This window comes from Pelodiscus sinensis, chromosome 12 (genome assembly GCF_049634645.1).
Source record: "Pelodiscus sinensis isolate JC-2024 chromosome 12, ASM4963464v1, whole genome shotgun sequence".
In the NCBI taxonomy this organism is placed as follows: domain Eukaryota; kingdom Metazoa; phylum Chordata; order Testudines; family Trionychidae; genus Pelodiscus; species Pelodiscus sinensis.
This window is the reverse complement of record NC_134722.1, coordinates 43,292,604-43,320,219: the sequence shown is the minus strand read 5'-3', so window position 1 is coordinate 43,320,219 and position 27,616 is coordinate 43,292,604. Positions and strand designations below refer to the sequence as shown.

Genomic DNA, 27,616 nt, shown 5'->3' with positions numbered 1-27,616 from the left:
CAGAACAGCACTCGTCTGCACTCAGAGGTAAGCCTCATCTTCTCACTGACTGGGGCAGAAGTTTGAAAAGCTGAACAATTTGTGTTTTGGTAAAAGGACCCGTGGGAGGACAACTGGGTTGCACTGAACAGCAAGACTCAGTGAAGAGCTCCATTCAGAGCGAGGGTCTCGTGTTGATGCTTTTGCAGGGTGCTGGCACGAGCAGCTCTTGAATCTCATTGCTGGTAAGGGGCGGCGTACAACAGAAATGGCTGAATGGAACAGGCAAGACTTGCAGATTAATTATGAATGGTGAAAGCCAGGATAAAAATGCATTCAGAATTTTTTTAATCATGTAACACAAGCTTCTTTACAGTGTCATGGCAATCTACATGTCACCATCTGCTTGATTTCATTCTGCCCCCACTTCTCAAATACAGAATAAAAAGTGACATTTTAAAACAGAACACATGGCCGTTTTTACAAGACTTTGGTGCTGCAAAGTGAATGCTTCTCTAGTCTTGGAAAAAACCCATCTTCACTCACCAGGTCAGTCTTTCTGTCCATAAGAACTTTAAAAGAGAAGGCTTTCTCTTGCATTTCCCCCTCCCCCATGAGCTTCATTACAATAGCAGTGTTTCCCCTCAATATTTTAGAGTCAAACTATGAAACAGGCTCAGTGTCTCTCCCCCAAATGGAAGTTGTGTGGGAAAGAACTTCAGCTGATTTTTGGTATCATGTCAGGGTACCCAGGCGTGAGAGGTTAGCTAGGAAGGGAATGTCTGGGGGAGAAAGAATGCATCTTCCCCTCTCTAGGGCACAGGCTAGCTTCCCAAGCTATACTAACATAGCGGGATTTTTCGTTATGGCCCATCAAAGAAACTGCTGCTACGAAAGACAGAGGAGACTATCTTGCCGGTGGAGTTAATGGTGCCTTCGCTATCTGAACTGGACTCAGAATCGCTGCTTCCCGAGTAGGCTCCAAGGCCTGGGAGGATACCAATGCACACTGCGGCTGAGGGGCAGTGGACGGCAGAGCCACTCACTGAGCTGCTCCCGAGTGGAACACAAGATGGCTTTTCTGAAAGACACAGTAACAAACCATTACAACCTTCGAACAGCAAGAGCACGAGACACAGAGAGCTTTTAATCAGTGTCTGACCGGATGCCACACGCACACTGCTGCCACTTGCACATTGTACTTACCCAGGACAGCTAAAGTAGCTTTGCTGCACTAAAACTTCCTCAGTAGGAAGGACTGATGACCTCAGGGATGGGCTATGGAGCTTTTCATCACTAGTCAAATCCAGTCCCGCCCTGCAAACGCAGTATTTCCGTCTAAGCCCATCGATCCGATACGTTCCATGAACTCTACATGGCTCTGCTTCATAGAACTGACAGATTTTGCCCTGTAATAATGTCGGGGGGAGAATGACTAATGGAGCAGCGCAATAAAGTAACGTCTCCGGCACTGCACAGCTAGTCAGCTCTCGGAGTGGTGGAAACGCAGCTAGTGGAACAGATGGAGCCTCAGAACGTGACTTGGGTTGTAGGGATACAATTCACTCCCAGCCTGGTCGGGGCGTCTCGGAGTACGCACTATTCTCTCTTGGCTACAGCAGCCACGATTCAGACTGAAATCCAGCTTGATTCAAGTCCTTTTGACTGGTTGCCCATAACTTCCTCAATGATGCTGGTCACTAGGCCAGTCTACTGCTCAAAAGGGTAAGAATAGTTTTGATTTTGTTCAAACCTTCCAATAACCTGAGTACAGAAGCCTCACTTTCTCCTATTGATTTGGATGACAAAACAAGTTCCCAGACATGTCTTCAGACGTGTCTAACTTGCACATCTTACTAAGCTTTGAAAAGCAAGGAGATCAGTCATTGCAATGTAAGGCATGACCGAGCCTTTCCACGCCAACTCCTTCAGAAGCCCGCTCCTGCTGCGAGCGCCTCTTTCCACGGGTATCTGTAAGCTCCAAAAAGCAAAACGCTCTCAAGTTTGGAGTTAGGATATGTCTGTGAAAAGCTGCTCAGTCTATATGACCCTCTGCACAGGAAGAGCTTACCAGGTCAAGTAGCCGTTAGCACTGGCCCAGGATCAAGGGACTTAAGTCTTGTTGTTCAAACTTGTAAGCCCCCCAACACCAAACGGTCCTCTTACCTTTTTTTTTTTTAGTGACACCCTTGCCTCGTTTAAAAAAAAAAAAAAAAAAAAAAAAAAAAAGAAGCCAAAAAGAAGCATTAACAAAATACTAAGCACCTAGGGCAGGCAATCTATAGCATTAAACTACATTCACAAAGTTAACCCACTGCACATGCTTTATGTACTGCTGTTGTTTATTTGGCCATGGGATTGCCCAGCTCCATGAGTAACTGGAATTTCAGGGTTACCAGTGTTCCCTGCAATCTGAGTGCTTGGGTGGCCATGCAGGAGAGATTCAAATGCTGATAAGCAGATTACCCAAGGCTAACAGCATGTGTTAATATTGGTGGTGCACATTCAGTGCATGTAACAAAATGTATTCTGCACATGAATGCAAAAAAATTAAAGGGAACATTGATTGCTACTTCTTCATTTTGCACCAATGTTACTTTTTGTTGGCAGTTGTGTTTATCATGGGCATTACAGATTATAATACAGCTAGTCTGCCTGTGTGACAGTATTTTACCTAGCTGTATTTTTAAAAGTCTGAAGTGCAAGGGGACTAAACTGCTAGAGAGTCCAAGGTCATCCCCTGAAAACTGGGGCTGCTACCAGACTCTGTCCATGGATGGTTGTTTTCCACACAAAAGCAAATATCTCTTGGCTGTTTGGGAGAAACCCAGGGCACAGATCGATGGTCTTCTACAGTCCCATGGCAGGAACCTTGTCTTAATGATGACTGGTACTGTTAGTTCCTGAATGGCTACCAAGTTTGTCTTGCCAAGAACATCAAAGGTATTTAGATTTAGGTACCTATCTCTGGGAGTTAGGCATCTCTCAGGCTACCATAACTGAAATAACCATCTATTGCTTTGCAAAGCATTTGGAAATATTGAGGAATATGTAATGCTATTAAAAAAACCTATATGCAACAGTCCAATTCACTGCAAACTTGGAGAAAGATAAGAGCCCTTTACAAGAGAAATAACATTGGCAAAGAAGTTATAGCTTCCCCAAAATAAACCACTGTACATATCAAACTCCAAGGCCAAACACACCTTGATTCTTACTGTTATCAGTGTCTAGTTTCATTCTCTTCACACTGTTACCGCCTTCAGAACTGCAAGAAAATGTGGAGTCACTTGGTTAGTCAAGAGAGTCACTTTATCGCTGCAAAAATCATAAAACTAAATTTGCCTGGAGTGCCAAAGAGAATTCCAGCCAACGACCTTGAGGAGCACCACTAGCACTTGCTTTGCCAGAAAAGAAATCCAGATCTAAGAATCAAATCTGTGTCTTTGGTACGGGCAAAGAGCACTAGTCACAGGGCTGTCCACCTAACGGAGACTATTCATCTTGACGTATTTAAGAGTTTGTGCCCAAGAAATCTCCCAAATAAGTTTGCATCTCTTTATACTTGGGGACAGTGTTCAGCTCACCAAGGGTATGTCTACATTGCATTCTTCCTTCGAGAGAGGAATGCAAATGCAGACAAACAAAATTGCAAATGAAGCGCGGATTTGAATTTCCCATGCTTCATTTGCATAATGGCAGCTGGCTGCTTTTCTGAAATAGCGTATTTCGAGGAAAAAATGGGGTTATTTTCAAAAGAACCCCTTCCTTCAAAATAACCCTTACTGAGGAGTTTCTTTTCGAAATAACCCCCTTTTTTCCCCTCGAAATACGCTATTTCAGAAAAGTGGCCAGCTGCCATTATGCAAATGAAGCATGGGAAATTCAAATCTGCGCTTCATTTGCAATTTCATTTGTCTGCATTTGCATTCTTCCTCCTCTCGAAGGAGGAATGCAATGTAGACATACCCCAAGAGAACCGAAGCCTGCTTACAAAGGACGGGCTCTTCCTTCAGATCTGTCACCTCTGTAGTCCCCCACATGCTTCTGTCTAGAAAAGCCATTCCACAATCATCCCTTCACTAGTCAACTAGGGGATGCTACGTGGCAGTGCCTGCTAACCATCGGAGGAGGCGGGGCATCTACTCTTCCTCTGCCCGTGTTCGAAGTGTGAATTGTTAATGTTATACACGCAGCCTACCAATGGCATGAAGATATTTCCCTTCAGTCTTGAGGGGACTGCATCCAAAAGGTAATCCCTGAATAACTTCCAATGATACAAATCCATTTACTGGCATGGACAGGCTGCAATGCCAGACAGACGTTAAACTGAGGCTTCACTTACTCTCAGCTAGCTTGAAATAGAAGAAAAAATGACTGACTTCAGAAATGTCTTAATGGAAAGGCACTGACATGTCAGTTTTGAAACATTCTTCAAATAGATGCCATCTGCAGCCATCAGATGTGCCATCAAGCAACATGCCAGAACCTGCTGCTTAGATGCCAATGAAAAGGGAGAAAAAATAGCTCTGTGGATGCTAATTAACATCTGAGTTTTGTTCCCTTTTAAAAACCCGTCCAAGTTGCACTTCATGGATTGGAAGAGGAGTTTTGAGATATTGCTTTACTGAACTTACCAAAGCTTCCTTTATTATTCCATGAATAGCTATTACTTTACAGGGGGAATACCATGAATCAGCAGTACTTGAAGGAATTTCTTCAGCTTCAAACCGGATTCAGACACCAATTTACTTCTCACAGCTAATTAACAACAGTCATTATCATCAGAGGACTTTGATTTTCTATGGGAAGTCAGACTAGGGCTGTGTGGCCACTTGCAGTGGCATCTGCAGCTCCTGTGGATCTGTGCTAGCTTTAATTTAGATAGCTCGCTAGAAGATAGCATGAGGGGTAGAGAGTTAGCTAGCAATGGGAATACATACCCGGGGGCTTGCACAACCTATTGGGCCTCACCTTGCTACTATTTGAGCAAGCTAGCCACAGTGGATATGTCTACATGAGCTTCAAATCACACTTCTGGTTGCACTTAGCCTGAGTGCATGGTCACCGTCCACTTCCTATGACCCTAGATCGTAACTGGTAGCTCTAATGAGAAGCTCAAAGAGGCAAAGCAGCACATGAGCCACCGACATAAAACTGCCCTATCTCTTGGGAAGGGAGGGTTTTCCAATAACCCTGCCAATCCAAACTTCTGGGGAGCAAGCGAAACCTGAACATTCCCCCCAGAATCGGATTAATAGGAGTTACTGTCTATAAACCAGAATAAAAACAGCAACCATCAAAATTATACAACAACATTAACAAAACAAGGGAGGTAAGTCACCTGAATCAATAAAAGTGGCACGAATGAGATAGTAAACTGGACCATTTTCAGAGGCAAATACAGAATTTAATGACACTGACGTCCGATTGAAGCCTTGACTGACTGAATTATCTTAGCTTCCCCACCGGTTGGGAGACTGATAAAAACACGCTAGTCCCCGCTCTTTGCTAAAGTTCACAGTTCTGTCCCAGAGGCAGCTTTTGGCCTGCCGCACTCCATACTGCTAACTCAGTTTCTTTCCATGTGAATTTACAGAGGTGTGAAACTAACCTTCTGTGTTTCACAGCTCCTGCCAACAGCTTTGCCTGAGAGAACTTGTTCTTGTTTTCTACTGCCTTCACGGTCAGTTTCTTCTCTGCTTCCTTCTTTGGGTCCGTATTGACCCCCACTTTGGCGAGAGTGCTGTGAATTAACAGTTAAGGATCAACCGCGATGTGAAAAATGACATTTCCTCTGCTTTGCTTTAAGACTGGCCTGCCAAGGCTGATGGCCTTCATTCCCAGCTGGAGGGCCTCATGCTCCTGGACAAGCCTGTCGATTGGGTACCAGCAGTGCAAGAATCTTAGTCATAAGAGCCATCTCAGCTGTTCCAATGCCAGGCCTCTCTCAGTGGCAGGGGTCCCAGAACCTTAGCCCAGCGGCAGTGGGGCTGAGGCCCAAGCCCTGCAGCAGTAGCTGGAGCCCAGCAGTAGCAGGGTCGGGGCTAAAAGCAGAGCTGGCAGAAAGATGGGGCAGCAAGCTGGGAAGCCAGTGGCAGGGGACCTCCCTTGGACCAGCAAATTCCCTCATTTGGGACATATCAGGCCCAGACTGGGAGGTCCAGCCTGGACGCTTCTTTTAAAGTGCACTTTCCTCTCTCTCTCTCTCTCCCTCTCTGTGTGCGTGTGTGTGAGAGAGTTAGTCTTTCCAGTTCGTGTTTTAACATGAGCTGTTCCTTATTTGAGTTTTTCCCAGGACATAGTTACCATCAGTAACCCAGCCTGTCACATCTGAGACTTTCTTCCCTGTCTTCAATAGCCTAGGAGCTGCTGTGCCGCTTCTTAACAAAAACGTTTTTAAAGACACGGAACAACTGTGCCATCGTGTGGCCACTGACAGGAATACCTACGATCTCTAAACTTGCAATGCCTCTTGAAAACAGGCAACACGGGGCAGCTCCTTAGCAGGGCACGTTCTTACTTTCTCATTGTCATTGTTACATTGTACCTCAATACCAGACTAGCTAGAACCATTATGAGCAAGCCAAGTATAATGACTCGATTCACTTTTATCAAAGGACGCTATTCTAAAAGCATTATAACCCTACTTCCCAAATCCCCAGCAACTACCAACTAACCAGCCATTTGCAGAGAGAGATACTCGTTGGTTGCAGCTAAGTTAGCTCTATGGGCAGAAGTTCCCACTGCTGAACTGACATTACTAGCAAAGCGACTTTTCCTACTTATAAAGCGATGTAAAAGTACATACAAAGCGCTGTGTTAACCCTGGATACAAGCGTAAAAATAGTTGTCCTACAATATAGATCAATGCTCTAAGATTACATAGATATTTTCTCGGTAATGCTTTTCAATTGCCTTATCTAAATAGATTGCAAGGTCTTCTCTCAATATGTTTGTACAGCATAAGCATTAAAAATAATGTAGGCAGACAATTAAAAGTTTTTTATCAGAGGAAAAACTGAATAGTCAGTCACTGCTGAAGTAAAGCAGCAGCAATTTTTAATATATACACCCTACTACATGTCCTTAGTTTTGCTTTGTGTTGAGTAAAACAGAGCATTAAAATAGAAATCTGAATGTTACTTTTTAAAAGTAACAAAAATGGTTGAGAATTTTAAAGCAATGTAGGAGATTTAGACACATCTTCCATTAAAACTAAGCATCTAAATTCCCTAGTATGCTTTGGAATTCTTAACACCTGTCTTCAGCCAATATGTATCAATGAGTATAAAGTTATGATCTATTGCACTATGCAATGTATTTCAGAATTTTAATAACCAATGTTCTAATGCATTCCTGGAGTAGTCCTCTGCAATCATTATGTTTTGGGTTAGTACAGCCAGGTAACCCTCAGTCTAAGTCAAGCTTAATTTTAGAGAAACCTAGAACATTCACAACTTACCTGGTGATAGATTTAGTTAAAACAGCACTCCTGGAGTGGTTGGTACCCTTTCCCCAGTGTTAATCACAGGCTTTGGGGGTTATGAGTTGGCCATTTCAATTCCTACTTCAGGCAACATTTGATAAACTACAGCTGGAATACACTTTCTTTTAAAATGGCTTTCAAGTTCTAAGTTAAATCATTTGGACATAGGCTGATGTCACATTTTTCACCTATTACAGTGCATAAATGGATCCTTCTTGGTCTGGGCTGTGGGATGGTGCCTCTGTGTAGCTTAAACCGAACGTTATGCTGGGGAAGGGACACAAGCAACATTTCTGATCCACTTCTTTTTAGACTGGAAGGACATTAGGGCAAGGACAATGGCATCCTGATGTTTGTATAATGCCTACCACATTGTACGCTCTATAATCACAATTAGTAATACTCCATTTACATTTCATACTGCAGAAATTATCTTCCACTTAAAAATGCATGCCAGCATCTAAAAGTAGCGTAGCTTGAACTATAACTTTGAATTATTCAATTTAACCCCATGTAACAGGAGATGTGAGCCAGCAAACAAATAATGCTGACAAACGCACTTGCAAATGTCATGCCAAATACAGGGTGAAAGGCTAAAAAAAATCTTATTGACAGTATCAGTAAACTTACACACGGATTCTATCATTTGTAATAGGCCTGTGGGTGCAAAAACAGATACTTTAAAAAGCTGTTAAGACTCAGCTCATCAGTATTTTTAAAAAATCTGAAAGATACACTGCCCAATAATTTCAGGGGTCAGTTAGTTACTTAGCTAACCAAGAACACACAAGATGCCTTCTAAAATAGCATGATTCACTATTGGACTTGTTTGACTTGGCTAGTGCAGTCAGATCTATGCTGTGGATGCAGCTGCCATGGCACATCCTAATATTCAGCATGCCCTGAAGCAGCAGTGGTAAATACTAAATATATCCCACAAATTTTTGGTTGGAATAAATGGAAGGAAATAATCCCATATGCAAATGTGCCTGCTGTGTCCCACATTAAGTTCTGTGGTTTCTAACTGTGCTAGCATCGTTTACAAAAGATGGATCTGGGCCAGACTAGCACACCCTAGCAAATTAGATGTTAGAACTTCCTGTCTCATGGATAAGCAATTAATTTCAATACATAATACCCCGGAAGTACCTTAGGACATCTTTATATGAAACCAGTATCCACCCGATTCTCTCCCCCACTTCATTTTCCTAATACTTCACGTGTGTGGAAAATTACTTTGCAGAAACAAAATGGGGGAACATGTGTCTGATTTCAACACAACCCAACTGTAGCTCACAGTCTTATAACCTTCTACTTAGAAAAGTGGTGAGTCACTTCAGTGCAAAGGATATTCTGTATTCATTTAGTTCTTTCAGATCATCTTCTCTTCGTTGCTTTTCTATTAGCGCTTGCTGCCGAGAAACCTCATCAAGGAACTTTGTCTCATCTTCATCTAAGCCTCTTACCATATTTTCTGAATAAAGCAAATCAAAAATGAAAAGCTATTTAAGAATCTGGTACAATGGAGGCCTATGCAACAGTACTTTGCATTTTCATAAACGCTTTCCACCCAACAATTTCAAAGGGCTTTTCAAAAGGAAGATAAACATCCCCAGGTATTTTACAGATAGCATCTATAGTACCACTAAAGCAAAGAACAGAAGCAATCTGTGTAAGGTCACTGGCAGGGTAGGAAATAGTCAATCCTAACCCATCAATCTTGCTCCAGTTTTTAAAAAATTAAGTACATGTCAGACCCTTCAGAAGACAAACCACCCAAGGCTCAGCTTATTCTTCTAACTAATCAAAATGAACAAACTTTTCCAGGCCAAAGAATATTTTCTACTCCATGAGATGCCCAATTAGCAGAGCTGAGCTACCAAACATCCAAGAGTTTGTCTATACTTGAAATGCTGCAGATGCACAACGGCAGCACTTCAACACCTTTGCCAATGGGAGGGGTGGGTTTCCTAGGAGCATAGGTAATCCACTTCCCCGAGAAATGGTAGTTAGGTCAATGAGAGAATGAGAACCTTGTACTATCTACAGAGGAACTTAGATCAAGTTTAACTACATTGCTCAATGGTGTGGATTTTTCAAACCCCAAGCAACATAGTTATGCTGGCCTAATCTTCTACACAAACTAGGGATGTGAAAGGTTAACTGGTTCCAGTCAACCAGTGGGGCCAGAGCAGTTCTTCACCCGCCATGAACAAGGTCTGCAGTGAGCGTCTGAAGGTGCCCCGTCTGCTGCAGGCCTGGTGTGTTAAGCAGGGGCTGTTGAGGGCGTCCGGAGAATCCTCTATTTGCGGAGGCCCGGGCATATCGTGGCCTGGTCTGTGGTGAGGCCAAGTGGGGGAAGCGGCCCCTGGAGCAGCCCGTCTGCAGCATGGGATGGGAGTGCTCCAGCCCCCACTGGTTAACCAAAACCATGGACAGGGGCTGTGAGCGTCCCCGCCCACACTTCACTTTTAACCAGTTAACCAATCAAACTGGATTTTACATCCCCCACTGTAGACAGAGCCTTAAAATTGTTTTTGAACAAAGCAAACACAGCATGATATTTACTGAATTTATACTTAACAACATTTATAAACACAGTAAAAGCTAAATGAACTAAACATATATTTTTAGCTATCAATGTGTTTGCGCTCTAAATTTCCATTCTGGTATCCTATCAGCTCTTCAAAGTAGGGTACAATTAGCTTATTAGAAGGTTCTTTAAATCTCTTGTTATGCAAAAGGTAGTCACTCCATCAAAGTCACACATTTTCAAAGAGCTAATGAAAAGCTTAAAAAAGCAAAGCCAGCTGTGTCTGCGGCCAGACCAAAAATTCTCTTCCAACTGGCCACATTTCACTGGTTTTATCTTCATTAAGTCTTAATTCCCAGAAAGGATTATTATAACTCTACATAGGAAAAAGGCCGTATTTTGCCCGCAGCTATAAGTCCCACATAACTTTAAAAAACCAGGCCTTAGAAATCTACTTGCCATCGATGAGTGGCAAGTGTCAGAAGGGGTGGGGCCTAAAAGTCAATTGTTGATGAATTTAAGGCTTTAATTTTAGAAGTTCCAGTTGTGAAAAATATAGTTCTGTTCCCTGAGTCTCCAGACCAATAGTATCCAATGTGTCTGTTGGTGCTGCGAGCTTTCCCCAGAAGTTACAGCAAGTCAGTTTTACCATCCCATTCTGACTGCATGAAACTGACAAGAACCTTAGTTTTACTTCGCAGGTGCTTGGTACATAAAACTATAAGCAGCAGCTGCTGTGGCAGTAGTATAGACGTTCCTGAATCTTACTGGTATCACTCCTATGAATAATTTTTGTCTGGTATGGAAGTTTTCTGGCTTGAAGGTGATAGATACATTGGGGCTTTAAAAAGTTTAACTACCAAAATAAAAAAAATAAAAAATCAAACCAGAAAGGTTTGGGTTTCTTTAAAAGCTTGAGTGAGCATGTTGAAAAGAATGGATACTTTTCCCAGCATTAACAATCAACAAAGTACATGTGTTAACAGCGCTCTCCTTTTCAGTCAGCCCAGTCCTGATGCAAAGTTCAGTGATGCATCCCAGTCCACTATTTAAGCTACACTGAACTTTATCTGAAATGAAACTAAGCTGTCGCAAACACTGCGTAATTGGGCAAGAGAAACAAACTGATTTTAGATAAACAGCTACAAGGAGCCTCTCTCTCTCTGAGTTTGAGTGGTGGCCATGAGGCAGAATGAGGAAGCTAGCATAGCTTTCTGTGCCTTTTTCAACTTTCACCAGCATTGCATTCATTCAAGACCCAAGAAAGGAGATAGCAGAGGTGTTTGTGTACACAGAAGGGCTGTGTCTACACTGGGCCACTTATTCCGGAAAAGCAGCCGCTTTTCTGGAATAACTTGCCAGCTGTCTACACTGGCCGCTTGCTTTTCCGGAAAAGCAGTGACGATCTACTGTAAAATTGTCAGTGTTTTTCCAGAAAAACTATGCTGCTCCCGTTCGGGCAAAAGTCCTTTTCCGGAAAAATTATGCCGGAAAAGGGCCAGTGTAGACAGCACAGAAGCCTTTTCCGCAAAAAAGCCCCGATCGCGAAAATGACGATCGGGACTTTTTTCCGGAAAAGCGCGTCTAGATTGGCCACGGACGCTTTTCCTGGAAAAGTGCTTTTCCGGAAAAGCATCCTGCCAATGTAGACGCACTTTTTCCGGAAATACTTATAACGGAAAACTGTTCCGTTTTAAGCATTTCCGGAAAAGGGTGCCAGTGTAAACGTAGCCAAGCAGTCAGCACTGTTCAGAAGGGAAGCAAAGTAAAATTCAGTACAGTTATAGTAAAGTATCTTTCTTTTTAAAAACACCAGAGAATGGCAAGAAGTGGGGTTTTTGCTTGTTTATTTTGAAAGTAGCAAATCCTGCAGTGAACTCTGATTCTGTGCAATGACATATATTCTGTCAATTTCCTGAACAATCTGACAGAAGATACTGTCACCATTTATTTGTTGTCTCTTGTTCCAACTGCTTAGGTCTGCATCATATATTATATACACAAACAGACAACAGTGTACTTTAAGAAGCCACATGTGTATGTTTACAGTATAACTAGACCTGCTCAAATACATTATGTATGGAATTTTGTCAGATACCCAAGTATTTTTCATTTCATTTTCATGCAATGGCCCAAATTTCATTTTCTATGTTTTTCCATGGATTTAGATTTTTAAAAGCAAAACTAGATTTGACTAGATTTTAAGAAAAATCCCACCATGTGTCTATGCCAACCAATTAAAACTGACAATGCATAAAAATGAAAACCCCAAAAATCTTTCTGGAGGACAGGTTACATTTTTTCCATTCAGATTTCTGTTCAAGATTTTATTTAACTGAAAGTTGTTTTTATTTTTTTGTTTTGTTTTCTCTTTTCAGAAGATAGCACATCAAAATTTCAATAAACATTCAGATCTACCAATTATAACTAAGAATGAGTCAACACATCTGTATCTGTCTTAGGGCCAAATCCTGCCCTCAGATGGATACACGATTCCTATGGCATCAATACAAGTTGAGCTCATTTATGGCAGAATTTGTGCCTTAATGTTACAGTTCTTCTCTTCTATCCTATAATCTGTGTCAGGCCAACAACAACAGAGCCCTGCTGGGATGATTAACTGGGGATGATCCTGCTTTGGGCAGGAGGCTGGACTTGATGGCTTCCTGAGGCTTCTTCCAGACCTAGGATTCTATGAACGTTCCCCTATACTGAGGCAAACTAGTCTCTGTAGCCTGATTTTAACCTAATCAAGTCTTCCCATTCTTTGCCCTAACAAGCAATTTCATTACAGATGTGATCCTAAAAAGCACTATAGATCAATTGCACTATTCATGGCAGTGAGCACTGTGCACGGCAGCATCTGTTCTAACAGAGCACAGTAACATTATGCATCTGTTAATGACGGGAAAAGAAGAATTCTGTTGGACGTGGCAAAAACAGGGCCAAGATTTAGACAGAATGTAATTGTCCCAACTGGAGTTTGGCCAAAGCCTGACCCTTGCTAAGAGTACCATATGCCCTTTAAAACTACAGTAGACTTCCCAAGGGTGCTGTATTATTGGATCCAGGGGGTGTTGGATTATTGGATATGCCAGAGTATCAGGAGGTACTCCGGCAGGATGCTGTGATAGACCTGCCGGGATCCGCACTGCATGGTGGTGGGGGCGGTGGGGAACGGCGCAGGGAGGGGGTGGAAACTTGTAAGTGGCGGCGGCCGAGAGGGGACAAGAGGCAAGCGGGCAGGGATGGGGGGGGGGGGGGGGGAAGAGTCGATGGGGAATGCTGCCTGCCTCTCGCCCCTTCCGCTTACAAGTTTCCCCATTTGCAAGCTGGCTGCGTGGTGCTTCCACCACTTCCCCGCAAAACAGCGGAGGGTTTGCCCCTCGCTGTGCCGTCCCCCACCGACAACCCCCCCCCCCACCTTCCTTAAACAGCTGCCTGCCTCTCGCCCCCTCTCCACTGCCACCTCTGGGCAGCTCCAATTGTCCGGCTGGCCGGGGCACTTCCGGGTTCCAGTTGGTGCCGGACTATCAGGTGTGCCGGACCACTAGAGTTTTACTGTACATAAGCAGCCAGAGCCTTTGTTTTAAGAGTCTGAAAGATTAAATCTCTAAACAGCTGTTTGTCCCCTTTCATTCTCGGGCACTGGCTTAAAAATGAAAAGTCTAAAACTGACTCATCCTGTAGCACCCGATTTTAAGCTCTCTAGAAAAAGGCCAAGCTGGTACCCAAAAGTACAGCAGAGAACAATTTGTTCTTTAGCAATCATTACCCTTTTACTGTATTCATAGACAATCAGCACAGATGGAGATAACGCAATCTGATGTGTGAAAAGCAGTTTTTCACTAACTACAAAACCTCAGTAAATTGGGTAAGTTCTAGTGGAAATTTGGAATTTTATCAATTTTTTGGTGAAAATTCAAAATCAAAATCTGCCTTGAAGACTCTAGCTGCTTGGGCTTGTACATTGGTTTTTGTTTTGTTTTTTAATGCTAATGAGCAACTCAACACTACTGAGGAGAGTGTGTGTATTACTCTTAGAAGCAAAACATCTGTTGGAAACTTCAAATCTTTTTAATTCATGCTAATCGGGGTGTGTAGGGGAGCCTGGACAACCCCGTCTTGACCAGAATAATAATATCTGCATTGTCCAGCCCTGCTTTAGCCGGACTAGTGATGGCTGCCTTAACCAAAGTGCAGCTTCTAACAAAGCAAACCCAGGCCTGACTCAAGCTTAGTGAACCTAGGCCAGACTGGGGGGGGGGAGCTTTGAGCATCAGGAGTGCCTTAAACAACAGTGTGTACGGAATATTGGTATAGTGAAACCATGCCAAGAACATTGGGAGAATCCTGGTACTGGTACATAACATTTCTAATAAGCAAAAATCACAGATACAGCCATAGAACTGTCAATCAAGTATAGTATAGTTTGAATTGAAGGATGTATCCCAAATATGGGCATATACAATACGTAATCAATTGGTAGATTTTACTAGAATGACCAAGTCTCACTTTGCTGTAGAAGTAGTTGTAGAAAAGACTCAGTAGGAGGGATTGGGGAAGGGGTCCCACTACCTTACTCACTGCAACTAGAAGCTGTGCCTGTTCCTCCTGATCGATGCATTGTGGATGCCTCTGCACGTGGGGAAACAGAGGCCATGACCTCCCGTCTGACAATCATAAGGTCTTAGTGGTGGAATTGTGTGTGATTTATAGAAATAAGTACATGTATATCCCTATCCTTAAAATTAAGTATCTTGTGTATTGTCCTAGGTGTAGGTGTTACATTATTGTCTGTGCTAACTATCCTGTGTATTGAAATAGATCTGTGTAACCTTGCACTGCTTTCTTTTACTACTCTGTGCATAATAACGTTAACAAGAGTCTGTCTGAGGTGTTTTTACTGGCTCCTCCCATATCCAAAAGCCGAACACCACAACAGGGTGGAAGGATGGTCTTATGTTTAAAGCACAGGATAGGAAGTCAGAAAAACTTGGTTCCATATTCAAGCTCCATCACTAATACTGAGGTCCTTCAGCCTCAGCTTCCTGATCTGAATAACCTACTTCTATAACTAATGGGAATGTGTTTTAAGCAACTTTGAATTTTTCATAGGTGAAGTGCTCTCTTAATGCACATAATTACAGTATTGCAAATATTTTACGATCTACCCATTCAACTATTTTCCAAGTAAGTTTCAGAGCAGCAGCAATGTAACAAATCAGTGCTTTAAAAAAAGGCACCAGAGAAGAAAAATTATTCATTTTGCCATCCATCTGGCCAGATATCTCACAAAGTTACCAAAGCTGGGGCACTTCTCTGAGCTTCAGCTCAGAGCAATAACTTGCTGGTGCTTACTGAATTTAAACTGTTCTTCAAATTCCTGCTGTTTCTTGTCTTTCTGTTCCTGTAGTCTTTCATATAGTGAACGTGGGTCATATGCCTCCTCGGGGCATTCTGAGAGATAGGAAGAGAACAAGAAGCAAGAACATATCTTAGTCTATTTCTTCATTATTATTCTTTACATAGCAAACATGGTTTTAATCTGTTTCCTCACTTGAGGCATTTAAATATTCTCACATGCATAGTAGTTGGTACCCGCAATATTTGTTTGTAGAGACCATTAAATATTCTTTGGATCTCTTTCCTACAATTATCAAACTACATCCAACTACCTTCTGGGTCTTCAGGTTTTCGAACCTTCTCCCATTCTTCCTGTCGTCTCTTCCTCCGCTCGTCTAGCTCCGATTCAGACACAAATCTTTTGTTAATTACAAGGTCAGAAGTGCCATCTCCCCCATCCATTGTGCAACAGCCTGATTTAAAAAAAAAAAAAAAGATACATAGACGTGAATACAGATACTAGAGGCCAGATTCCAGTTTCAGTTGCATAAGGAATACTACTGAGTAGACTGAAGTAGAATGCTGCACTTATGAACAATACAAGCTGAAAAAAACGTATCAACCCGCACCTTGATGGCAAAGCCACACGGCAGTTAACACGAACTGATAAGCAACAGCTTATCAGTGAAACATTTACATCCCTACTGAATGTAGATACAAAATTAAAAGGGGAAATATTTAAAAAAAAAACTTTTAAAAACAAAACTGTATACAGAGAACTTCAAACAGGAAGCTTAAACAAGATACAGCAGGGGTGGGAAAACTCAGGCCCAGGGGCCGGATCTGGCCCCTGGCTTGCCTAGATCCGGCACCGAGGCTCGGGGCTCTCCCCCAGTGCTGGGGAATCCGTGCTGGCAGGCAGCCCCCTGCTACCCCCTGTGGGGCTGGAACACACCAAATCTACTAGCCTGGGCCCCCCAGGCTCTTGTGAGCAAGGAGAACAGGGGGAGAATCTTTTTCCTTCTCAGCTGGGGGCCACATCAGTGAGGGAGAGTGGGTCTTTTTGTTTGTTTTGCTTCTCACTTGTGTGTGGCCCTCGACTGATTTTTCAGTGGGTCAGCAGCCCCCAACCCAAAAAAGGTTCCCCACCCCGATATACAGGAACATTTGCAAATTACAGGAAGACAAAGCTGACCAACACTGTCTTGGTAAAACCCTACTTCTAGTTGGATAGAACTTCTTCAAGTTTCAACCATTTGGGCTGAAATTTTCCATGCCAAATATCTGTCTCATGCTAAACATTTTTTTAAAGTTTCATTCAAAATGCTTAATCTGTTTCCAAGAATGAGGCTAGGATTTGATAAGGCTAGGATCTGATACCTTTTTTCAGTCCCACCCTCCCCCCCCCAATCTTGGAAACAGCACACACAAAATCCTGCATCAAAAGACCATTACGGTGGCTATTGTCAAGCACTCGAAAGTTAGAAAATACCACAATTAAGACTTTGCCTACACTCACAACATTAAAGCGCTCACGGCAGTGCTTTAACATGGCAGGATGGTTGCTGCTCTCCCAGCGCTGTGTGTACGTGCACATGTTTTTTCACACATCTGTGCTGTAACTTTCTTGCTCAGTATCTTGTCTGAGTAGAGAAGTCCTAAGATTGCCTGGGGGTTAACAACATTGCTGACAGGATTTTAAAGTAAATTTTACAGGGACATTTTAATCAAAATACAAATGTTTGATTACATTCAGGGCTTTAAAACCCATTGGAGGGGGGTACGTTTTGAATCACAAATAACCTTGCTAGCCCAGGCCCTAAAACTGACACATTAAAGTAATCTCTATCTACTTTTCAGCAAAAATTTAATAGCAGCAAACACCACTGAAATGAGGCTGCCCACTACTCAAATATTTTCTCTATAAATATGAACACCAATTAAAGTTTTCTAACAAATTACGTCTGTTTCATGAAGCACTATATATGCTCTTTGTACATGAAGTAGTAATTTGCAATTGAGGTTCTAATATAGTTATGGAGATCCACGGTAAGATTGATGTCCATAATACATTTCCTATAACTGGGGTTTACTTGGTTTCACTTTGAATAGAGGCTTCCCCGGTGACCCACAGTAGTATTCAGTGAGCAGGGAAGGACACCACCATCCTACCCCCAGTCCTTTACCCACACAGAAGTCATAATGCTTGGCCATTATGCAAGTAAAGCATGTCACTTGCTTCACAAGTGTTAGCATCAGAGTGAACCTCCTCTAAAGAAGGGGTTTTCAAACTCTGGGTCACAGCTTGTAAGGGTTAGCTGCTAGCTGGCCACAAGATGCTTTGTTTACCTGAGCATCCACAACCATAGCAGCCCACAGCTCCCAGTGGCCACAGTACACCAGTCCCGGCCAATGGGAGCTGCGGGAAGCAGTGCAGGCTGAGCCACTGCTTCCCACAGCTCTCACTGGCTAAGAACTATGTACCCTGGCCAGGAACCATGTACCCTGGCCACTCGGAGCTGCGAGCAGCCATGCCTGTGGACACTCAGGCAACCAAAGCATCTTGCAGCCAGCTAGTGACTTGCCCTTAGAAGCTGTGATCTAGAGTTTTAAAATCCTTGCTCTAAAAGAATTCATTAACTGGACACTTACAGACCTATTCCCAGTTTAAACCCATGCAAGATACGACAAGCCTCAAAAGATTTAGTTCAAGATTTATTCTTGCAATATAAAGTTATGCCCCTAATGCAGATATGTACAGTTCTATATTCTAGAATGAGATTCATACAATTGACGCAAGTGTAATATTGTTCACAGCAGTTAAAATGTGGGTAATTGTGTAAATGTGTAACCTCTGAAACACTCAGCAGTTAGGCACCCACAACGGACTTCCCTGGAGCTCGCTGCAGCCCCATGCTCCCAGGGAGCAGGACTGAGCCCTCAATATCTCTGTTCCTTTGAGGAGGAAAAGTCAGCATTTCAAGATCATAGATAGGATCAGTCTAATTATGGATTCAATCTTTTGTAGAGATGAGCCTGATGATTGCTACTGACGTTGATGACAATTGTGGATTTTTTATTTGTATTATAGTAGCAAATAGAGGCCTCAGCAGAACTCCAGGCCCTGCTGTGCTAGGTGCTGTACAAACAACTGGTAAAAAATAATCCTCTTGCCCTGAAGAATTTACAATCTAAATAGACAAGATTGACAACGATTATCATCCCCATATTACAGAGGAAACATGAAACAGATTAAGGTCTAACCATTTAGGAGCAACTATTGATTCTGGGTACCTTGTTTTGGGTGTACAACTAAAGATACTTTAAAACAGACCTGCTTTTAGAAAATGTGAACATGCACTCTCTGAAAATAATGGCCTTTTAAGATAAGATACGCACACTAAAATTACAAGTTATTTAGGAAAGTTTAAGGTTAAATAACTTGCCAAAAGACACAATGTGACAGGGCCCTTTAAGAGTTAAACCCATCCCTGGGGGAAGGCTGGGAGCAAGGAGCCAGCAGCTGAGGCAGATACAGCCAATTAGGGCCCAGCTGGGGCTATATAAATAAGAGCTCCTGGAGGGAGCAATACACCCTCTTGCTGGTGAGTAGGAAGGACCTGGCTGCCTGGGAAGCTAGAGGCTTCTTGAGACACAGCAGTGATGGGGAGCTCTGGCCTGACCTTACCTCACCCCACCCCACCCCACCCCACCCCCAGGTTGCAGGGCTTGAGGCAAGACCAGAGAGTATGAGGGCTGCCAGGAAACAGCCTGGATAGGAAAAGGCAGCAGACCCAGACCCCCTTGCCAACAAGGAATGGCCATTTCAGACTGCAGCTTGCAGGGGCTAGGTGAGGACTGGCAGTGGGTCACGGATGCACGGTGGATATAGGGAAATTGGGGCTTCTCAGGGAGGGGAAACCCCAGAGTGCGAGGGCACTTACATAGGACAGTACGAGGAGGAAAGGGCATAGTGGGCAGGAAGGGACAGGGGCTGAATCAGCAGGGGACCTGCACCAGAGGCTGGGACACTGCCACTGACCAGCAGAAGGCGCTCTGAGGCAGAAGAGCTGATTTCCCAACTAACCAATTGGAGGTGCCATGGGGCGAGCGCTCACCTCATAACACACAGGAAATCTGTACAGGAGCTAGGGTTGAACCTATATGCTATGGGCCAGAGCCCAGTGCCTTAACCATAAAACCCTCTTTCCGTCCCTAACTCCATTTAAATAACTTACCATGCATCTGGCCAGTCTCACAAACTGATTTTAGAAAAAGCAAACAGGTGTGACGCTGGGGCATAAAAGAATGTAGATAGGGTGAGGTGGCAGCAGTTCAGGCTACACCTACGCTTATTACACTGCACACCCAGCTAGCACTGGTATAAAGTGCAATGTAGATAGCGAGATGCTATTTAAGCACACAGAGCACAGCGCCCTACACAGCTGAAGCCCCAGGTATCTATCCTACAAGCGCTCTACATGCCCAAGCAGTGTAGATTTTTAGTAGTGTATTGTCCCACTTTCAGAGGCCTTCCACCTTTCACAGAGGTGTGTAGCTACATTCTCCAGTGACGAGTGTGGAGTTGCAGATTTCCTTGGACTGACACATGCAGCTTCACATGTTTTGAGTGTACTCTATACTACTGAAAGGACCCAGCAATTTCCTTGCATGCAAAATTGTCCAACTTAAGCTCACCACAATCCTAACAGAATCAGTGCACTCAGAGGGTCCCTTTTCTCTAGACAGGGATGGGGAACCTCAGGCCTGAGGGTCGGATGCGACACCCAGCTTGCCTAGATCCAGGCCCCTCTCCTCCCCGTCCCCAACACTAGAGAGGCAACCCCTTGCTACTCTACCCCACCAGGAGGCTGAACAGACAAAAATCTACTAGCCTGGGCTCACCCCCTAGGCTCTGGGGTGGATATATTTCTCCTTCTCAGTTGGGAGCCACGTAAATAAGGGTTTTTCTTTTTTCTGCTTCTCACTTGTGGGCAGACCCGACTGATTTTTCTATGGGTCAGTGGCCCCTGACGCAAAAAAGGTTCCCCACCCATGCTCTAGGAAAATGATATGTAGAAAACAGTGAACTGCAGCCATTCCTCTCACCACCTGCCCCCTCTCTCCTGCTGCCTCTGATATAACACTGGAAACCTACAAGGTATTTTAGAAAAGTCTGGTTAAAAACATCTTTATTTTAACCCTTTGACACAATTTTTTCAAGATTTAGGCGAGCTCTACTAGACCTGAAGGTTGGCCTAAGGTACGCAACTCCACTATGTAGAATACCTTACCTTGGGATGAGCTTGGCAGTGTGTCTGCATAATGGGAGGCCAACAGGAGCAAACACTCCCGTGGGCTTCCCTTACTCCTCAGAACTGCAAGGAGTACAGGCACTGGCCAGAGCTGCCCTCAGTATTTGATTTACAGGACTATACTAGACCCACTAAATCGAACGCCAGAACATTGATCTCCAGCGTGGTGAGTGACATACCCTTAGAGAATTGTCGGGGGATTTCTTGGCCCTTACCTATTGAAGTGGATTATATTTAAGCAATAGATTTAACTCTTGCTTCCCATTTAGCTTTCAACTGGCAATATAAAACAGTAATGGAGAGGGAGAAAAGAACTGCTCTTCAGAAGGCTTGTAAATATATACACCATAAAAAGAAAATACTAGTCCTTTACCATTTCCGGGTTTATTTCACGTCCTCATTTTTACTGGCATGCCTGATTGTTAAGTTTCTAACATCACTCACAATGCTTACCTCTTAACAGACAAGACATGCAAGATTTGGAGCCTAAGTTTTACACATTCAAAGCTCCTAGTAAGTAGAAAAATTAAGCACATTCCTAAACATCTTCAGGATCAGGACCTTGCTCAGCAGGAATTGCCAGTTAAGGCCTCCCCACTGGCTACAGGATTTTTTTAGCCTTAATTTACAGAAAATTAAGTTTGAAATATCACCATGTTACACTGTTAACTTTGGGGGGAGGGGAAGCACTCTAACACAGGCCCTGAAGTTTTTCGCCTTCCTCTGTAGCATGGGGTACAGATCACAGCTAGAGGATTCTCTGCATCTTCGGGTCTTCAAAGTATTTGAAGGCTTCAATATCTGAGATATAGGTGAGAGGATTATTCTAGGAGGGGTGGGTGAGATTTTGTGGCCTGCACTGTGCAGGGGGTCGGACTAGATGATCATAATGGTCCCTTCTGACCTTAAAGTCTATGAGACCAAAATCTGTCTAGGACAGCAGCCTAAATCGACCCGATAGCACCTCATTTAGTTTGTATTTTATGGGTAGATTGAAGATTAAAAGCATTAGCCATCTGAGTTGTAAATACAGAGTTGCAAATATGAGGGGTTTTTGTTTCAGAAAAACAGACCAAAAAAAAAAAAAATCTGGAAAGCTCTTTTAGATAGATAGATAGATGTATGAGTTTCACTTCCAGCTTTTTTATAACCATGTAGGTGCCCTTTAAAAAACAACCTGCTAAGCTCTTGACCTCAGTGATACGAGGCAATGTGCTCCATAAGCTGAAAATAGTTCCTTTTATCCATTTTTATTGTTAACTCATGAATAAATTGACACACAAGATGTGCCAGGGAAATATGTCTGGCAAAATTTAAAAATTGGTTGCTGTTACTTTAAAACAATTACAGACAGTCCCTGGGTTACGTACAAGATAGGGACTGTAGGTTTGTTCTTAAGTTGAATTTGTATGTAAGTCGGAACTGGCTTCCAGATTCAGCCGCTGCTGAAACTGACCAGCGGCTGACTACAGGAAGCCCGAGGTAGAGTTGCTCTGCCCTGGGCTGCCTGGAATCAGCCGCTGATCAGTTTCAACAGCAGCTGAATCTGGACGCCTAGGACAGAGCAGCTGGGGCGCTGCCGGGTAGGTCCCCGCAGAGGCGGCACTGCGGGGACCAACCGGGCAGCACCCCAGCTGCTCTGCCCCAGGTGTCCCCAAGTCAGCCGTTGCTGAAACTGATCAGCGGCTGATTTCAGGAAGCCCGGGGCAGAGCAACTCTGTCTCGGGCTTCCTGTAGTCAGCCGCTAATCAGTTTAAGCAGCGGCTGACTTGGGGACACCTGGGGAAGAGCAGCTGGGGTGCTGCCCGGTTGGTCCAGTAGCGCCGAGGAGCGGCGCTGCAGGACCAACCCAGCAGCCCCAGCTGCTCTACCCCAGGCAAGAAAAGCCTGGTCTGCTGGGGGGCGCACTAGCTGCGCCCTCCAGCAGACCAGGGAAACCCGGATGGCGGGACCGCGGAGATGCGCCGCGGTCCCGCCTGCATCCTCCCCAGCTTTGCTCCGTGTCTCCCTGGTCTGCTGGGGGGGGGTCTCCAGGAAGATGAGGAGCAAAGCTGCGGAGGGGCTTGGGCAGCGGGGCAGACAGGACCCCGGCCCCAGCTGCAGTCTGCGATCCTGCAACAGTTAGCAATATAATTTTAATCGTTTAAGCAATTAACTATTTTAATGGTTATTTATCTCCCTACTATGTTTCTTTCCTAATGTGAATGTACGCATTCACTTTCAATTGATTAAACAGTTGAAGAGGATCTAAGATGTCAGCTTCTGCAGAATGCAAGCGTTCATTTAAGTGTTTCTAGCCCATGAATAAAGAAAGCTCCCCAACCATCAATCGAATGCAACCAAAGAAGAGTCAAGCCTGTACGTAGAAATTTCGGGGTATGTGTGCTTTTTTTGTAAATGTGGGCTGTGCTTTTTTTAAATAAAAAGGAGTTCAAAATAGTCATGAATGAGTGTGCATAAGAGAGGTTAATGAAAAATTTGAGTGGAAACAGTGATTGGTAAAATGATTTTGTTATACTAAAAAATTATACAGTAATAATGGTTTTATAGAAATTACCTTTTGAGATCTTGCTGTAACATTGTAAGTGAAAAATATTTAAAATATTCCAGTCTTTGTTGCAGTGATATTATGGCTTGTTACTCTTATATGCATGATTAACTATTTTACCTTGGTGACATTAGTTGCCAGTTAGAGATAATACAGTTTGTGTCGCCATTACAGTGTTCAGAGCTGATTGAAGCTGTGGGGTGGATAAGCGTGGAAGTTCTGTAAGCATCATTGCCATTCCTTTTTATTTTGTTTGCAAACAGCCATTGGAAACTACTAACCCCCTTCATCGGTTTCCTCCAAACTGGGATCAATCGGCACTACTTGACATAGGGTACAAGGTACTCTGACCTATTAGCTCTACTCAGGAAGAGAACTTTCCTATACTTGTTTCTTGTGCAAAGTAGACCACTTAGGCTACGGCTACACGACGAGTTTTCTTGGCACACAATATGCTAATGAGGGACTCATTTGCATGAGTCAATCTCATTTGCATATTTTCTGCTGATCTGTTTTTGCGCTGAGGTTTTTGCACAAAAACAGATTGGCAGAAAATATGCAAATGAGATCACAACTCATGCAAATGAGTCCCTCATTAGCATATTTTTTGCCGAGAAAACTCATAGTGTAGATGTAGCCTTAAAGTACAACCCTCAGATTCATGGGAGGAGGTTCATGTGGTATTTCTAGTGGTGTGTGCAAGATGGAAATATACAGTTGACATGTATGATGTAGACATGTCCACTGGGAAGCAAATTGAGACCACCATCTCGTTCCATAAGACTGCATGACTGAACAACCATCAGATCATAATGACTTTTTGGCCATTTGATCCTGACTCCAACTAAGGAATTAGACCATGAAACTCCATAACTCAATGCTGGTTTTATCTCCATCTGTATTTTTAAATGAATATTCTGCAGAATTTCAGTGAGAGGAATTCTGAAGATCAAGACATGTAAAAAAATATTAGGGAGAAACTTGTAGCTTTCCTCATTAGAATGTCTGCCACTTTGTGGCCAAAGTTATTTTTAAATAATTTGCTACAGTAAAGTTGGTATTACTTTTCAAGTGTGAAAAGACGGAGTGTAGCAGAGATGTTTTCTTCATTGAAATTCGACCAAATTAAAATACACATTTGCATGCCCAGGTGAAACACCCAAAATGATGAGAAGAAAATGAAAAACTTGAAGAAAATTAATTTTGTTTTACTCAAACATTTTGATTCACATTAAAAAAGACAAAAACAAAAAAACCTCATAGATTTCTTAAGTTCAAATCAACCTTCTCTCCCCCTTCAGGTTTGGGGGCCAAACAGGTTTCGACTGCAAGCAAGAGTCAGCGTGCAAGGAGCCAAAGAGCCAGAGTGAAGCTCAGCTGGGCTGTGAGGGGAAGGGGAATAGAGCAGGCGCTCAGCTCATCTGGGCGGGAGCCACTGTGCAGCTCAGCTCGGCTGAGGAGGGTCCAGGAGCTGTCACGTGGCTCAGCTGGGCCAGCTTGGAGGACCATGGGAGGGTGGTACATTGGCACCCTTTGCACTCTCCCATGCGAAGTGTTATCTTCCCTAATAAAGTGGACAGCCTAAGGATCTCTGAAGTTTCGCAGACCTTTTCCCAAGTTCAAAAGTAAAATGACTGATAACTTCAGAGGGGTAGCCCAATGCCCCACTACAATGTATATCGGCCAAACTGGACAGTCTCTACAGGAAAGAATTAATGGACATAAATCAGATATCCGCAAAGGCAACACATAAAAACTTGTTGGAGAATACTTTAATCTTCCTGGACGCTCATTAATGGATCTCCAAGTTGCTGTTTTGTTTCAGACCAATTCCACAAGCCAAATACACAGAGAAGGACTGGACCTTAACTTCATTCACAAATTTAATTCTTATGCTACTAGTTTGAATGGGATATTGGATGGCTCACACATTATCAACCAACCAAACAATGAAGGTGCTAATGGTTATTTATGTCTGTGTATAATCTCCTGTTGGTCATCTTCCTTTCCAAGTGCAAACTAATGGTTCTTATCAGCCTCTTGTAACTATTTAGTTTTTCAGATGCTATTAGACTAGTTGTTGAAGTTTTTCCTGTTACAGACTATCACTCTGAAACTTATCTACGCACTGTATTTTTTTCTCCCCCCCCCTCCCCCCTTCCCTTATTTATTCTTGAATCTGGACTTCCAACACTCCGGTCATCTAAAGAAGTAGGTTGTGCCCACGAAAGCTCATGATACCATCTACATGTTTTGTTAGTCTTTAGAGTGCTACTAGAGTATTTGTTGTTTTTTAAGTTTTTCCTTTATTCTTCAATAAGTATTGCTATTGCCTTTCAGAACCCTTTGGGTAGCACTGAAACCTACAAGAACCACATCCATTTCTCTCTCTAGTTTTTCCAAATATCTACAAGAGGCAGAGGATATTCTGGAGTTGCTGTCCTGGCACTTTACTAATGCCCCCAAAGAACTTAATCAGCTTCCAACTATTGATATCCAAACTGCCAGTGGTTGAGTTCCTACAAGCATTCAACCACCATACCTCCAAGCATGCTCTGCTTTTGTAAGCAGGTAGAAAGAGCTCTCAGCTCACTAGACTCTTACACATAAACACTGGAAACTGTGGTCTTGTGAGGAGACAAAGGACCAAATACACAGTCTAATGGGTGCCAGTCTACAAACAACACCTGAAACAGGCTGCTGCCATCATCAAGCAACTTGAGGAAGAAAGGCAGATGTTTTTACAGAACTTCAATTGGGGCAGCTCTTATTGGCTTGATGAACTATTACTTCCCCCCCCCCCCCCCCCAATGTGGGCTGATATCAGATGCCACAAAATGAATACCTTCATTAAAAAAAATAAATCTTATAGCCCTCATCTTTACTTCCATCGCTAGCTCTATGGAGTAGAGACTGTTTTCACTATACATGCATCTACTATTTAGTTCAATAAGTTCATAATCAACAACTTATAGCTGCTAATGTAACACAAACAAATAACTGTCATCCTCATTGAAAATCTTCAAAGTATCCTACAGTGTAACAAAGTGATAGAGGGGCAGACTAACAAAGAGATGTTTGTCCAAGCCTGAAGCTGTGAACTAGTCTACTCATCTTGAAGTGCTATTAATGCTGCATCCCAACAATGCTAGTTTAAACATCAAAGAGTCCAGAGGAAGATCTTATACAGAAGAAGCTTGTAATCAACACCAAGAGGCAGTTGTTCTTGCCTAGCCATACTGTACACTGTATCACCTTTACCCAACTCACCTGCCAATTATTCCAAAGGGAGCTGGATTCCAAGGCAGAATGGCACCAGATTCAACACACATCACCAAACAAAAATCAGTAACCTTATTCTCACCACCCCTTGCCTGTAACACCACTCAACAGGCAGCCAGCTTCCCCCTAATCCTACCTCCACAATCCTACCCCACACAGCCACCCAGCCTCCCCACAATCCTACCCCACACAGGCACCATCTCCCCATAATCCAAACCCCACAACCCCACTCCACACAGCCACTTGGCCTCCCCCTAATCCCACTGTCACAACCTTACTGCACACAGCCACAGTGTCCTCCTAATCCAACCCCCACAACCCTACCCCACACAGACACCATCTCCCCATAATCCAACCCCCCCCAGCCACCCAGGCTCCCCCTAATCCTACCCCCACAGCCCTCCCCCCCACAGCCACCCGCCTCCCCAATCCTACCCCCACGCTCCTCCCCCACACAGCCACCCGCCTCCCCAATCCTACCCCCACGCCCCTCCCCCCACAGCCACCCGCCTCCCCAATCCTACCCCCACGCCCCTCCCCCCCACAGCCACCCGCCTCCCCAAAGCTACCCCCACGCCCCTCCCCCCCACAGCCACCCGCCTCCCCAAAGCTACCCCCACGCCCCTCCCCCCCACAGCCACCCGCCTCCCCAAAGCTACCCCCACACCCCTCCCCCCCACAGCCACCCGCCTCCCCAATCCTACCCCCACGCCCCTCCCCCCCACAGCCACCCGCCTCCCCAATCCTACCCCCACGCCCCTCCCCCCCACAGCCACCCGCCTCCCCAATCCTACCCCCACGCCCCTCCCCCCCCCACAGCCACCCGCCTCCCCCTAGTCCCCCCTTTTACAGCAGCCCGGCCTTATCCCCCGAAGCCAGACCCCCGCAGCGTCTGCCCCCAGCCCGCTCCCGCGGCGGGACCCCACCCACCTTCCGGCCGGCCGGGCGCTCCGCAGAGCAGGGCCTCTACGGCGACGGGCGCACCGCTCCCCACTCAGCAGCCACCATTGACCCCGCGGGGCCTCGGCCTCCTCGGAGCCACGCCCCTCTCCGCCCCAGCCAGCCAATCATTTGCCTTCTTCCGCTCACAGGGCCACTACTAGCCAACGGCGGCTCTCAACTCC

General features: G+C 44.2%; 1 protein-coding gene across 1 annotated transcript; it reads right to left on the bottom strand.

Annotated features, from left to right (window-relative positions):
* Positions 1–310: 310 nt before the first annotated feature.
* On the bottom strand, positions 311–27,576 carry PSME3IP1 (proteasome activator subunit 3 interacting protein 1). Its single transcript, XM_075940379.1, has 7 exons — positions 27,423–27,576; positions 15,680–15,820; positions 15,363–15,461; positions 8,816–8,942; positions 5,594–5,722; positions 3,186–3,247; positions 311–1,060 (listed from the first exon to the last, which is right to left on the bottom strand). The coding sequence occupies exons 2-7, from the start codon at positions 15,807–15,809 to the stop codon at positions 843–845; spliced, it is 765 nt and encodes a 254-aa protein (XP_075796494.1). The 5' UTR covers positions 15,810–15,820; positions 27,423–27,576; the 3' UTR covers positions 311–842.
* Between the last annotated feature and the right edge of the window lie 40 nt (positions 27,577–27,616).